General features: G+C 49.2%; 1 protein-coding gene across 2 annotated transcripts in view; it reads left to right on the top strand.

Moving 5' to 3' along the window:
* Synj2 (synaptojanin 2) overlaps nucleotides 1-11,728 on the top strand; it is a 100,118-nt gene that overhangs the window by 84,418 nt on the left and 3,972 nt on the right. Inside the window, exons 18-26 of one of the 2 annotated variants that reach the window (XM_005363401.3) lie at nucleotides 658-775; nucleotides 1,801-2,019; nucleotides 2,116-2,194; nucleotides 2,685-2,853; nucleotides 3,897-4,064; nucleotides 5,391-5,525; nucleotides 7,653-7,765; nucleotides 8,776-8,884; nucleotides 10,948-11,096. In XM_005363401.3, coding sequence (XP_005363458.1) covers nucleotides 658-775; nucleotides 1,801-2,019; nucleotides 2,116-2,194; nucleotides 2,685-2,853; nucleotides 3,897-4,064; nucleotides 5,391-5,525; nucleotides 7,653-7,765; nucleotides 8,776-8,884; nucleotides 10,948-11,096 — 1,259 coding nt within the window. The remainder of the gene's footprint in view (nucleotides 1-657; nucleotides 776-1,800; nucleotides 2,020-2,115; nucleotides 2,195-2,684; nucleotides 2,854-3,896; nucleotides 4,065-5,390; nucleotides 5,526-7,652; nucleotides 7,766-8,775; nucleotides 8,885-10,947; nucleotides 11,097-11,728) is intronic. The other variant, XM_005363402.3, reaches the window with a different exon arrangement.

Genomic DNA, 11,728 nt, shown 5'->3' with positions numbered 1-11,728 from the left:
TTTATCGAGCCCATTTTCTTCAACAAGATTCTTACCTCTTAAAGCCTCAATTACAAATGGAACATGAGCCAGACTCATTTTTTTTAATTACTTAATTGTGAAGTTTATTTTGAAGTCACTGATGCCTAGAAGGGAGGCGAATCTCATTAAAGTCAGAGCGCCTGCAGTCTAGAATACAAACAGGCTCTCCACTTTCAAAGAGAGAGGTCTATGGAGATTTCAAAGCCAGGAAACCAGAGCTACAGGTAAAAGACAGATGTTTTCTTTCCGGTTAGTCTGAGAACATCTGCATGCTCCCGGAGTACTGAGAGGCAGGGCCAGATAGTTCTGGCTTCTGAACCTCAGTGTCTCTCACTGTGCAAAGACTGCGGGTCTCAGAGGCGGTGGACTGCTGCGCCCTGGTCCTTAGCTTCAGACATGAGCCGGGGGTGGGGGTGAAAGGGTGCCATGGTGTTTTCACCCCAGCCACAGAGCATCCCAAGGCAAATGTCAAGCTCAAGGGTCATGGGTGGGGGCTAGGGAAGCAAATGAGCCTGGGCCAAGGTGGTTAGGGGCAGAGATCTTTGCTGCAGGCAGCCATACATCCATTCGTAGATACTGATGTGGTTTTGTGTCTCCTGTTGGCTGTTGACATCCTGAATGAAACTTCATGAGCAGCTGGAGAACTCAACCTTCTAGACAGTGATCTAGATGGCGACACCAGAATCAGACACACCTGGTCTCCAGGAACTCTCAAGTACTACGGCCGTGCAGAGCTCCAAGCATCTGATCACAGGTATGGCCCTGGCTGGTGAGAGCATTGGCTCCACTTCTGCATAGGATCCCAACACGTGTCCCTGTGAGGATTGGAAGGAGTGTGTGTGTGTGTGTGCGCGCATGTGCAGAGGGGATAATTAATGGTAATAATTGTCAGCATTTTGTCATTGCTCTATATCACAAATGATGTCATTTATGGAAATTTCAAAGATACAACCTGCACAATGTTGTATCTTCAGTGTTCCCAGCTGTTCCACTGCACAGCTGGCTTTCCCGTTAGTTTTCAAGCTGGAGTCTTGTGCAGCTTACAGATCTGGTCCACTCCTTTGCACCCACCGTCCAGCTGTAAGCAGAGCCATGGGACTGACCCACTCACCTGTAGATGTTGCTTTTCATCCAGTATTTGCATTGTGGTGAATACTGTATGGTTTTTATTTCTTGGGTTCAAATTGTTAGACACTCCCAGATGTCATTTACCCTCAGCCGCTGTGGGCTAAGAACAGAAGGAGATGGCAGACGGCAGGGAGAGGACAGTCTGATGATAGCCTCTGAGGGGATATGCTAGCCTGTGGGATACCTTGCCAGAAACGGTAGAAGGTGGCAGCATAAGATGGTACAAGCAAAGGAGGTTTAATTCTCCTGCAGTTGCTACCAGAACTGTATAAGGTTCTTCAAAGGAAGGGAGGAGGAGGAGAGTCGTAATCCTGGGTAGGCTAGCAAGTCAGAATGTTAGGCCCCGATTCTTTTATCCCTCCCCTCAGCAGTGTCAAGGGGAAACAGTCTTTGTGGGAATCTTTATCCTAATTTCTGGTGTTTCCTTAGAAATGAGCTCTATAAACCCAAAGAAACCATGTGTTGAGACTCCTAGCATGGATTGCCATCTAGTCATGTGACGAGCTTGTGCTCCAGCAGAGTGTGATGCCTAGGGCTGGCAGTCCAGATTCATGAGCTAACAGCTCTGGGGGATGGGCAGGTTAGAGGCTGGGATGAGACACCTGCCTAGGCCAACGGCTCTCCACCGTTTCCTTTTCCCGTCTAACACAGACCTGTGCTGGCCATCGTGGAGGTGGAGGTGCAGGAGGTGGACGTGGGAGCCCGGGAGAGGGTTTTCCAGGAAGTGTCCTCTGTCCAAGGCCCGCTGGATGCCACCGTTGTTGTGAACCTTCAGTCACCAACCCTAGAAGAGAAAAATGAATTTCCCGAGGACCTGCGCACAGAGCTTATGCAGACTTTGGGGAATTATGGGACGATTATTCTGGTCAGGTAACCCACTGCTCAGATGTATGTTCTGGGGTGTCCGTGGGGTCCGGGAGAGCCACATTAAATATTCTAGTATTGACTGGCTAATCCCTATCGCAGGATCAACCAAGGGCAGATGCTGGTGACTTTCGCAGACAGCCACTCGGCTCTCAGTGTGCTGGACGTGGACGGCATGAAGGTGAGGGGCTCTCAGTCACACTGTGGTGTAGAGCTGGCCCGTCCCCATAGTTACACGGCCATGATTTCCACTGGCCGCTGCCCTGCCTGTGTTGGCACCATAGTGCGTCACGACTCAGATTCTCCATCTGGGTCTTGTGTCTTGGAGCTGGCCTGTCCCACTGGCAGAAGCTGAAACTGGGGTTCCCAGTGGGTTTCCGCTCCCACCTGACGGGGAGCGCTTCCCTCCTTCCTCCTGAGACTGTTATGGGGCGTGCAGCTCACACTTAGTCCCATTTTGCTATGATCCTGGTTTAAATTTGCACAGAATGAAAAGCTGGAGGTGTTCATTCAATGTCTACGTGTGAGCTGTACTGAGCTCACCTGGGATCCGGACTTTGGGTTTCCTTAGCAAATTGTCATGAATGCACAGTTTGGGAGAGAGAGCTGTGACTTTTCAAAAAGGAAACTGGTGACTTTTCTCTGTTCCTGCTTGCCGGCTGGCCTCCCAGGTGAAAGGCAGAGCCGTGAAGATCCGACCGAAAACCAAAGATTGGCTGAAGGGCCTGAGGGAGGAGCTTATCCGGAAGCGCGACAGCATGGCCCCCGTGTCGCCCACCGCCAACTCCTGCTTGCTGGAGGAGAACTTTGACTTCACGAGTCTGGACTATGAGTCAGAAGGTGAGTGACCCTGACAGGAAGGACAGGTGAGGGATGGGCGAAGCTCGCCCAAAACCCCACCTCACAAAGGCTACGGAGGGCACGGGAAGTGTGGAAGTTGTCTCTGTGTGACAGCGGTGGGTCACATTCGTGTGTTCCAGTGTTCACATATGGAGACGATGCGGGGAGCTGGAAAGGGGCTAGATGTCCTCATGTGTATTAACAGGCCTAGAGGCTGTTAGCAATGGGCATGAACTGAGGTGGGAAGCTGGCCTAGGGACCTGGCCATAGAATTCTTGTGGTAGTTATGTTGGCTTCACTGTGTCCAAATTCCTTTATAAGGGAGGAATTCTGCATTTTGGTCACGGTTCGTAGGTCCATAGCTGTCTTCATTAGGATTCCTTCTACTTTGATAAAACCATGACCCAAAGCAACTTGGAAGGGAAGGATTTGTTTTAGCTTGCAGCACCACATCACAGTCCGTCTCTGAAGGAAGTCAGGCAGGAGCTTGAGGCAGAGGCTGCGGAGGATGCTCCTTACAGGCTTGTTCCCCGGGACCTGCTCAGCCTCCTTTGTTATAACATCTAGGGCCATGAGTCCCTGGCCAGGCCAACCACATCAGTTAAGAAAATGTCCCCAGACTTGTTTACAGGCAATCTTCCAGAAGCATGTTGTCAACTGAGATCCCCCTTCCCTAATGACTCCAGCTTGTGTTGACACACATCTAACTGGATAATAGCCTTTGGTTCCATTGAATCTGGGTCTCTGGCAAGGCAAGAACATTGTGGTACGGAAGCATGTGAGAGTGGCTACTCCGCTCCCCGCAGGGCACAGGAAGCAGGAGAAAATACCAGTGTCATCTTATTCCAGTCGGGCCTCCAGGCCTAGGGATCTGCATGAGTTCTTCCTCCCCCACATCCTCTCTGGTCGCATCCCCACAGACACCTTCTCAAAGACATCCGCAAGCCAATCAGATGGACAGCCAGCAAGACAGTCCCACTGGTGGAAGGCTGGGCTGCTTGCTGCGCCCTGATGACTTTCATGCAATTTGTTCTTCCTCAAAGGGGATGTTCTTGAAGACGACGATGATTATTTAGTGGATGAGTTTGGCCAGCCTGTGGTCTCAGACGGTGAACTTGGTGGCGACGACTCTCCCGATGTCATGAGCTCCTCAGCCCCTGTCAGCAAATCTCCAGCACTAACTAAAAAGAAGCAACAGCCAACGTACAAAGGTAGCTCCTCCCCCGCTTTCCCAGGGTAGGGTTGGAGCAGTGTCCCCTTTTGCTCTTGAAGGTCTGCTGTCAAGTGCATAGGTCCCAGGAGAGGGTCATCCAGCATAGAGTGACAGAGCTTGGCCCTGGGAAGGCTCCGCGTGCTACACACCTGTTTCCTCTAGCTCATTCATTTTACGGTGTTTGTTTGTGTAACACGCCTACCCAGAGATGTTGGTCCTGTTGCCTTTATGTACTCAAGGGGCCACATCTCTCTGGAAGCTGTTTGACATTTGTGACTTTGTCCCCCAATACTTTTCGAATCTTCAGGGACTCCCAAAGAGACACGCTCAGTCTCGACACTTTGATGTCCTTCTTCAGTCACATGATGTCATATTATACAGTTTAGAATCAGGGAGAGCAAAAGGGGGCATGGGGGATGAATTCGTATCCTGGGTTAAATGGTCGAGTGTTAGATTCAGTAGACTCTGATCCATCCAGAATTCCCCACCATCAGTCACTCTGCCCCTAACTGGAGAGAAGCATTAGCCCACAGGATCCTTGAGCTAGGGCTGGAAATAGAGCGTGGCTGACAGGGAATTAAGGTGTTTCCTTGTCAAGAGAGGTTCAAAGACCTGCCTACCCTCATGTTCCTTGGATTAGATAATGTTCCCGCCCCCCCCCCCCCCCCCCCCCCGAACTGATCGGTAGCTTGCCGCTCTAGCACCGCTGGTTGGTCTTAACCTTTTGAATTGCTGAGTCTGCCATAAATATTCCGATTTGGCCAGGTGTGTGGGACAGTGTGACACAGACAGTGGCTGACACAGGGTCAGCGTCTGTGGCCTTTGCATTCCTCTGGTCTTCTCTCTGTTCTGCTCAGAGGAATGTCCCAGGCCAGTCATGGCTAGCTGAATGAAGCTCCTAGTATCCACGGTGCTAGGCTAACAAAGAAGAGATGTTTCTCAGCTTCCAAATCAGTAGAAACATTTTAGAATGAGGAATTAAGCTCTTCCCTATTGAGGGGGGTGAATTTTAGTAACTCTGGTTTCACTGTGTCGTTTACTTGTGTAGATGTGTTGGCTGGTCATTTTGAAAGGAAGTGGGTCTATACATTAAAACATACCAGGATTTCTCCAGTCTGGTAAACCAGGCCCAGAGTTCACTGAGTGTTCCAAGCAGGCATTGGGCATACACCCCCTTCCCCCCCCCCCGCAGAGGGCTCTCACATCTGAACCGGCCTAGCTGGGTATCCCATGGCACCTCCCTTGGCGTGCTCTGTGCACAAAGCCATTTCTGAACCTTGCGTTGGGAAGAGACCATCTTTCTCACAGCTGCCATGTCCTCCAGACGACGCTGACCTGGTGAAGTTAAAGCAGGAGCTGGAAGTTGTTGGGGATTTTCGCCACCGTTCTCCAAGCAGGTCCCTGTCCGTCCCCAATAGGCCTCGGCCACCTCACCCACCACAGAGACCCCCCCCTCCAAGTAAGACTTTGCTTGCTCTGAGCTTGCCACCGTGCCTGCTGGGAATTAACCACACACCTCCCGCTATGGAAAACACAGCTGTAGACTCCTGCTGAGTCCCTTCTGATGCTCCCCTTCCCCCTCCCGGGTACCTTACTGTCCACGTCTAGGACATGTCCCATGTTGGAGGTCATTGGTTCCTCAGGGTGTGCGAAACAAAGCCGTGCCAAAGCTCTTCCTCCAGGAACTTGGCTTTGGCTTCCAGACACCTTACATTTGAAACCGTGTGTAGAAATGGCTGCAGCCCTTTGAGGGAATTTCCCTAGCCTTTCAGTCAGGTGCTTGCTTCCCTGACAGATGCCCAGACAGGCCCTTGAGGACTCTGGTTCACCCGGAGACCCGAGCATGCATGCCGCTAGCCCAAGCCGCGATCCCCCTTCGCTCCTGTTCTGGCGCTCTGGGGATGAGCCCTGTTTGATGCAGGCTCTCTTAGGATGAGAGATTGCATTGTCCAGCTCCTCTGACAATGCTTCTCCTATCAAACTTGCCTTAACCCCAGAATAACCTTGTGGCTTGCTTCTGACTTGTCTCTGTTCTACGCCATTATGATTTACTTTCCCCCAAACTGCGGCAGTCAAACACAGACTTTTCTAAGCCATTCCTTTCCAAATCGGGTTCACCCGAAGCTAACGTAGAGCAGTAACCAGTGTTGAGCTAGCAGCATCTCTTTGCTTTTGTGGGCTTATACTCAGGAAATAGAAGTGATACTGAATATTGCGTTTATAAGGTGCTGGGGTGGGAGACCGCAGCAAGAGGAGAGTGTGCCCAGGCCAGTATGGGTTCCTTAGTGAGACTGTCTCAAAAAATAACTTAAGAGTTACATTAATAAAATTTAGAAATCATAATATTTTAGAGCTTTAATAAAAATAAAGAATTATAGAGAAGAATCAAGATGTAAAAATTATTTGGCTACCTACAAGTAACAGTTTTCATCAAAAGACTTCCATTGTTTTTCACTAGAACCCATGTAACTATACATGGGTATCTATACACTATGTCCAAAGAAAAAGTTTAAGGGCTGGTGGGGCTGTGTGCTAGCCTAACTTGCATGAGGCGTGAAGCTCAATCCCTAATTCTGACAATTTTTTTTTTAATGAATAGTCATCACTTTTGCTAGGTCATTTATTTTTATTCCACTGACTGTGTCATTAAATATTCTAAGACATTAATGGCTAAAAGCAAAAGGTAACCTTTTTCTTTCTGAGTTGAGAACTCTAGGACTTTTATTGTCTCTCAAATATTAAGAAAAAACAAACCAAGCAAGCAAATGTTCTGGGGCTGGGAAGATGGCTCAGTGGGGAAAACACTCGTCACACAGCCTGATGACCTCTGCAGTGGGCTCTGTGGACCTCAGATCACCAGAATCTGTGTAAAAGCCGGTGTGCTCCAAGTGCCGTCTTTAAGCCCAGCATTCTTAACACAGAATGGGAAGAGGAGGTAGGGGAATCCCCAGAACCTTGAGAACCAGTTACCCTGAAGCATGCAGTGCAGACTGTCTCAAACCAGTTGGAAGATAAGGACCGATACCCCAGACCGCCCTCTGTCCTTACATGTGCTGTGGCATGCGTGTGCCCTCACACACACAAACACACACACACACACACACACACACACACACACACGCTTTTGTACACACACCTACACACACATAAAACCATTGTTAAACAATAACATTTGAAATAATTGGTCCTGATAATAATGTCTTAATCCACTTAAAAATCAATTGGTTTGTATGTCAGATTAGAACCCCCTGTGTGTTAGATTTAGATTTGTATTCTAGATCTGCTTCTCTAGACAGTCTGTGCCAATAGGCCAAGCTCTCACAGACAGAAAACCTGCTTTGTTTCTTGTGGTGGAGCCCAGGGCCTCGTCTATGCTGTGTGAACACTCTACTGCTAACCCACAGCCACAGCCCCAAAGAGAAACTTTGGAGTCTTATGGGGCCTGCCTGGGAGCACTCTGTATGGCTTGTGAGTCTGTACTCCTGACCGTGGCTATGTCTGCCTCTGCCGCTGCCCCCTCCCAACTTCCTGTAGCTTGTTACCGTGTTACCAAGCCGCGGAAGCTGACTGCCTGTCCTTTCCGCAGCTGGCCTGGTGGTGAAAAAGTCAGCCTCGGATGTTTCCATCTCCTCGGGCACCCACGGGCAGTATTCAATCTTGCAGACTGCGAAGCTCCTTCCAGGAGCACCTCAGCAACCAGTGAGTCCTCTGGCTCCCCGGGAAGTGGTTAGCACGTCAAGGGGTGCCCCACCCCAAGATCATGTGGAGTGCCTTTTCAAGGAATATGTACCTCTGTCTCCTTAACCCTCCCCCTGCCCATCACTCATTCCCCAAACCCCTAATGCTTAGTTGCATCTTCTTTCCAGGACTGTTAGGTGGTTGTGCTGTAGGAGAAGACGCTGGGATAAGTCACCCCAGTGTCCCTACAAAGCAAACTGCCCACTCCCAGACCCCTCTTAGGCTCCCTTGCAGTTCTTAGCTTTGTCTAGCGCTATAGAGCAGTTAGTGGCAAAGGGAACAGGAAAAGGTCAGATGTGTTTCTCCATGTTGGTGTCAGGTTAGAGACCCACTGGGCCTGAATCCTGCCAAAGCATGGTTCTGAAAAATTGCAAGGGGAGAGAGGGCAGGGGGCTCATCTGGGGGAGTCCCAAACTGCTGATGGACATGCAGGCGAGGGTCGGTGGCAAGGAAGGGAAGGCTGCGCTGATGTGCCCAGGAGGATGTACAGGCTGGCAAGCTGGGCCAGGCTGGCATAGGCAGTCGAGGCAGGCTGAGATGTTGACTGGTTTCCAGGATGTACAGTAATGAAAGTGGCTCTCAGGTGACCCAGGAGCTGAGTGAAGAGGAAGACAGTCCTGTCGGGAAACATGAATCTGGGAGGGATTTTCATACTCACACAGACCGTGGAAGGCACGGCCTAAGACTGCTCCCCAGCTCTGCCTTGCGGTGGAAGCCCACATTGCGAAGGCCCCGCTATCACCCTGTTTGGGAGCTGAAGGTCTTTGACTCTGACCTTTACTGTATCCCTCTTCTTGGTGGGTAGAGAAGGCTCTTAGGAGAAGCGGTTTAGACCTAGGGGGTGTGTCCGTCATCTGATGGGGTTCTGCACAGTTCACATTCCCATGCAGACCGCCTCCACAGACAGGGAGGCAATGCACACGCTGTCCTGCCTCTGTTAATCCATGTCTCTTTCCGATTCTTCCCTCAAGCCCAAAGCTAGAACTGGAATAAGTAAACCATACAACGTCAAGCAGATCAAGACCACTAATGCTCAGGAGGCAGAAGCAGCGATCCGGTGTCTCCTGGAAGCTAGCAGAGGTAGGATCTCTTGGCAACCGCCTTCCCTGGCCAAACGGGAGGGCCAAGTCCCTTTTTATCCTCTTACTGATAGTGGCCTAGAAGACCTGGGTCTGTGTTCTTTCTTTCTTTCTTTCTTTCTTTCTTTCTTTCTTTCTTTCTTTCTTTCTTTTCTTTCTTTCTTTCTTTCTTTCTTTCTTTCTTTCCCCTCCCTCCCTCCCTTCCTTCCTTCCTTCCTTCCTTCCTTCCTTCCTTCCTTATTTTCTTCCTTACTTTCTCTCCTTCCGTCCTTCCTCTCTTTTCTTTTTTACTTCATTTTTCAATGCAATGTTAATTGGAAGTAGTCATTAGTATTTTGTTTACTTATTTTTGATATATTTTTCTTTTACATTACATATTCAAAATTCAGGAAGTATATAGAAAGTAACTCAATGATGATTAGGCAATATTTTAGAGAGAAATAAATGGAACTTTTACAAAGGTTAATGTTGTTGGGCCAGTGAACCTGCTGATATGAACTCAGCCCCAGGACTCACGTAGGGTAAGGAGAACTGGTCACCCCGAGTTGTCTTGTGACCTCCACAAGTGCAGTGTGGCACTTCTGCCCCTCTGTATATGATAACTATATTAATGTAAACATATTTAGGAAAAGGTTAGAATTGCAAGAACTAACTCATTCTGCCAGCTGGGTGACAAAGGACCATTGTGTAAATGTCCTTGCTGCAAACGAACAAAAGCCACCATTTAAATCCCTGCCAAGTGTAAACAAATCCTGTATTTGAGGCTGGGCCATCTTCCCCGCAACCCTCCTGCTAATGGTCTGTGCTGTCTCCTCACATAACCCTTGTTATCCTACCTGGACTCGCTCCCGCTCTTTCTCGTCACTGCTCCTAACAATCGCCGGCTTGATTTTGGGCAATAATCCAGAATCTCTTCTGGAGATGAAAGATTATGCCCTTTGTAAAGAAATACGGGTATATTATAATTGCCCAAGTGGGTTATTATAGAGCATTCATCTGACTTGGGAATTTGCAACATACTAAAGGAGGGCAGAGGGCCTGGGTTAGAAACCTGAGGAACATTGCTGAAGGATTACATGGCATGGGGGGGGTGAATAAAAAATATAGTATGTTCATATAGCGGAGTATTAGTCATTGGAATGTAGCGGCACATATTACAGTGAGGGTAGACTGGAAATGTTAAGCTGAGTGAAAGAAATGAGACACGGAATCACATACCACGTTACTCCATGTGTACACGATGTCCATGGAGACACGGAATCCCATACTGTGTTACTCCACATGTACACGATGTCCCCAGAGACACGGGACCACATACTGTGTTACTCCACGTGTACACGATGTCCACAGAGACACGGAATCCCATACTGTGTTACTCCACATGTACACGATGTTCATAGAGACACGGGACCACATACTGTGTTACTCCACATGTACATGATGTCCACAAAGACACGGGACCACATACTGTGTTACTCCACGTGTACACAATGTCCATAGAGACACGGGACCACATACTGTGTTAGTCACATACATGATGTCCATGGCAGGTAGATCCACAGAGACAAAGCTGTAAGGAGGAACAAGGAATGGGTTTCTTTTTGGCAGAACAAAATTGTTGTAGAATTGGATGGTGAATGCATTAAAAACCATTAAAACGGGTAAATGTTAAGGTGGATGAATTTTTATCTCAGTGAAAGATAAAGAGCAAACACATTAGCAAGGTTTGAGGTCTGAAGTCTGCCCACCACATTGACGTGACGCTATCTTGTTCATGCCCCTGTTGAGGTTCCAGTGCTTTGTGGGTCCTCTTCCTTGAGACACGTCTGGCACTTTCTGTATGGTATCAGGGTCTTGCTGATCTTTCTTCAGCCCCCACCCTTGTGAAGGTGACTGTGAATCTGGGGCCAGACTCGGCTGTCTGGTCCTCACTCCCCCTAAAGCCCCCTTTGTAGCTGGAAGGAAACACTGGATTAATATGGTGCTGAGATATGGATTCTGTAAATATTAGATCGTGTACTAAATTCCATCACCTTGTACTTGAGCTGAGCAACTTTGTTTCAGGTATCCCAGAAGCAGCCCCAGGTGCCGTGCCCTTGAGGGACCAAGGGTCTTCTAAGCCAGAGGCCTCCCTGGGGCCCCCAGTCCTGCCCCGCCGACCTGCTCCTAGGGTTCCTGCCATCAAGAAACCAACTTTGAGGAGGACAGGAAAGGTAAGAAGTCAAGACATATGAGCCACTCATTCCAAGGTTTCTCGAGGTCTTGTTACACGAAGTTATGTCAAGAACAGAAATGAAGCTGGACTTCGTTTCCTATCCCACACCTGCATCCCAGACTTAGCCATGTCTAGAGGAAAAATGATTCATTTGGCAACTGCTCTTCCCTCGTCTTCCTGCTGCATCTTGGGCTCAGCTGAGCAGAACAAGAACTGTCCTTTGTAGGTTCTTACTGTGACAGTTATGAACAGCTTGAGAGGGACCGACTGCTTCCTGAACGTCCCCGGTCTTCACAGGGAACAGCTATGGATGCTTTCCTTCTGCCCTGTGGTCCGGTGCTGCTGCTGCGTGTGGTACATGCATGTGGTTTCACACGCACAGATTTGTGTGCAGCAGAAAAGCACCAAGGGAGCTGGAGAAGATGGCTCAGTGGGTGAGCGCACTTGCCGCACCAGCAGGAGGACCTGAGTTCAGATCCCACCATTCACACAGAAAGCACCATACAGCCACACGTGTACCTGTAACCCCAGAGATGTAATGGGCAGAGGCAGGAGGATTCTTGGGGCTTAATGGCTGTCAGCCTAGCTCCAGATTCAATGAAAGACTCCATCTTGAAGGAATAAGGTGGC

Source organism: Microtus ochrogaster, linkage group LG9 (genome assembly GCF_000317375.1).
Source record: "Microtus ochrogaster isolate Prairie Vole_2 linkage group LG9, MicOch1.0, whole genome shotgun sequence".
NCBI lineage: Eukaryota > Metazoa > Chordata > Mammalia > Rodentia > Cricetidae > Microtus > Microtus ochrogaster.
The sequence above is the reverse complement of the archived record's forward strand: the minus strand, read 5'-3'. Positions and strand labels throughout refer to the sequence as shown.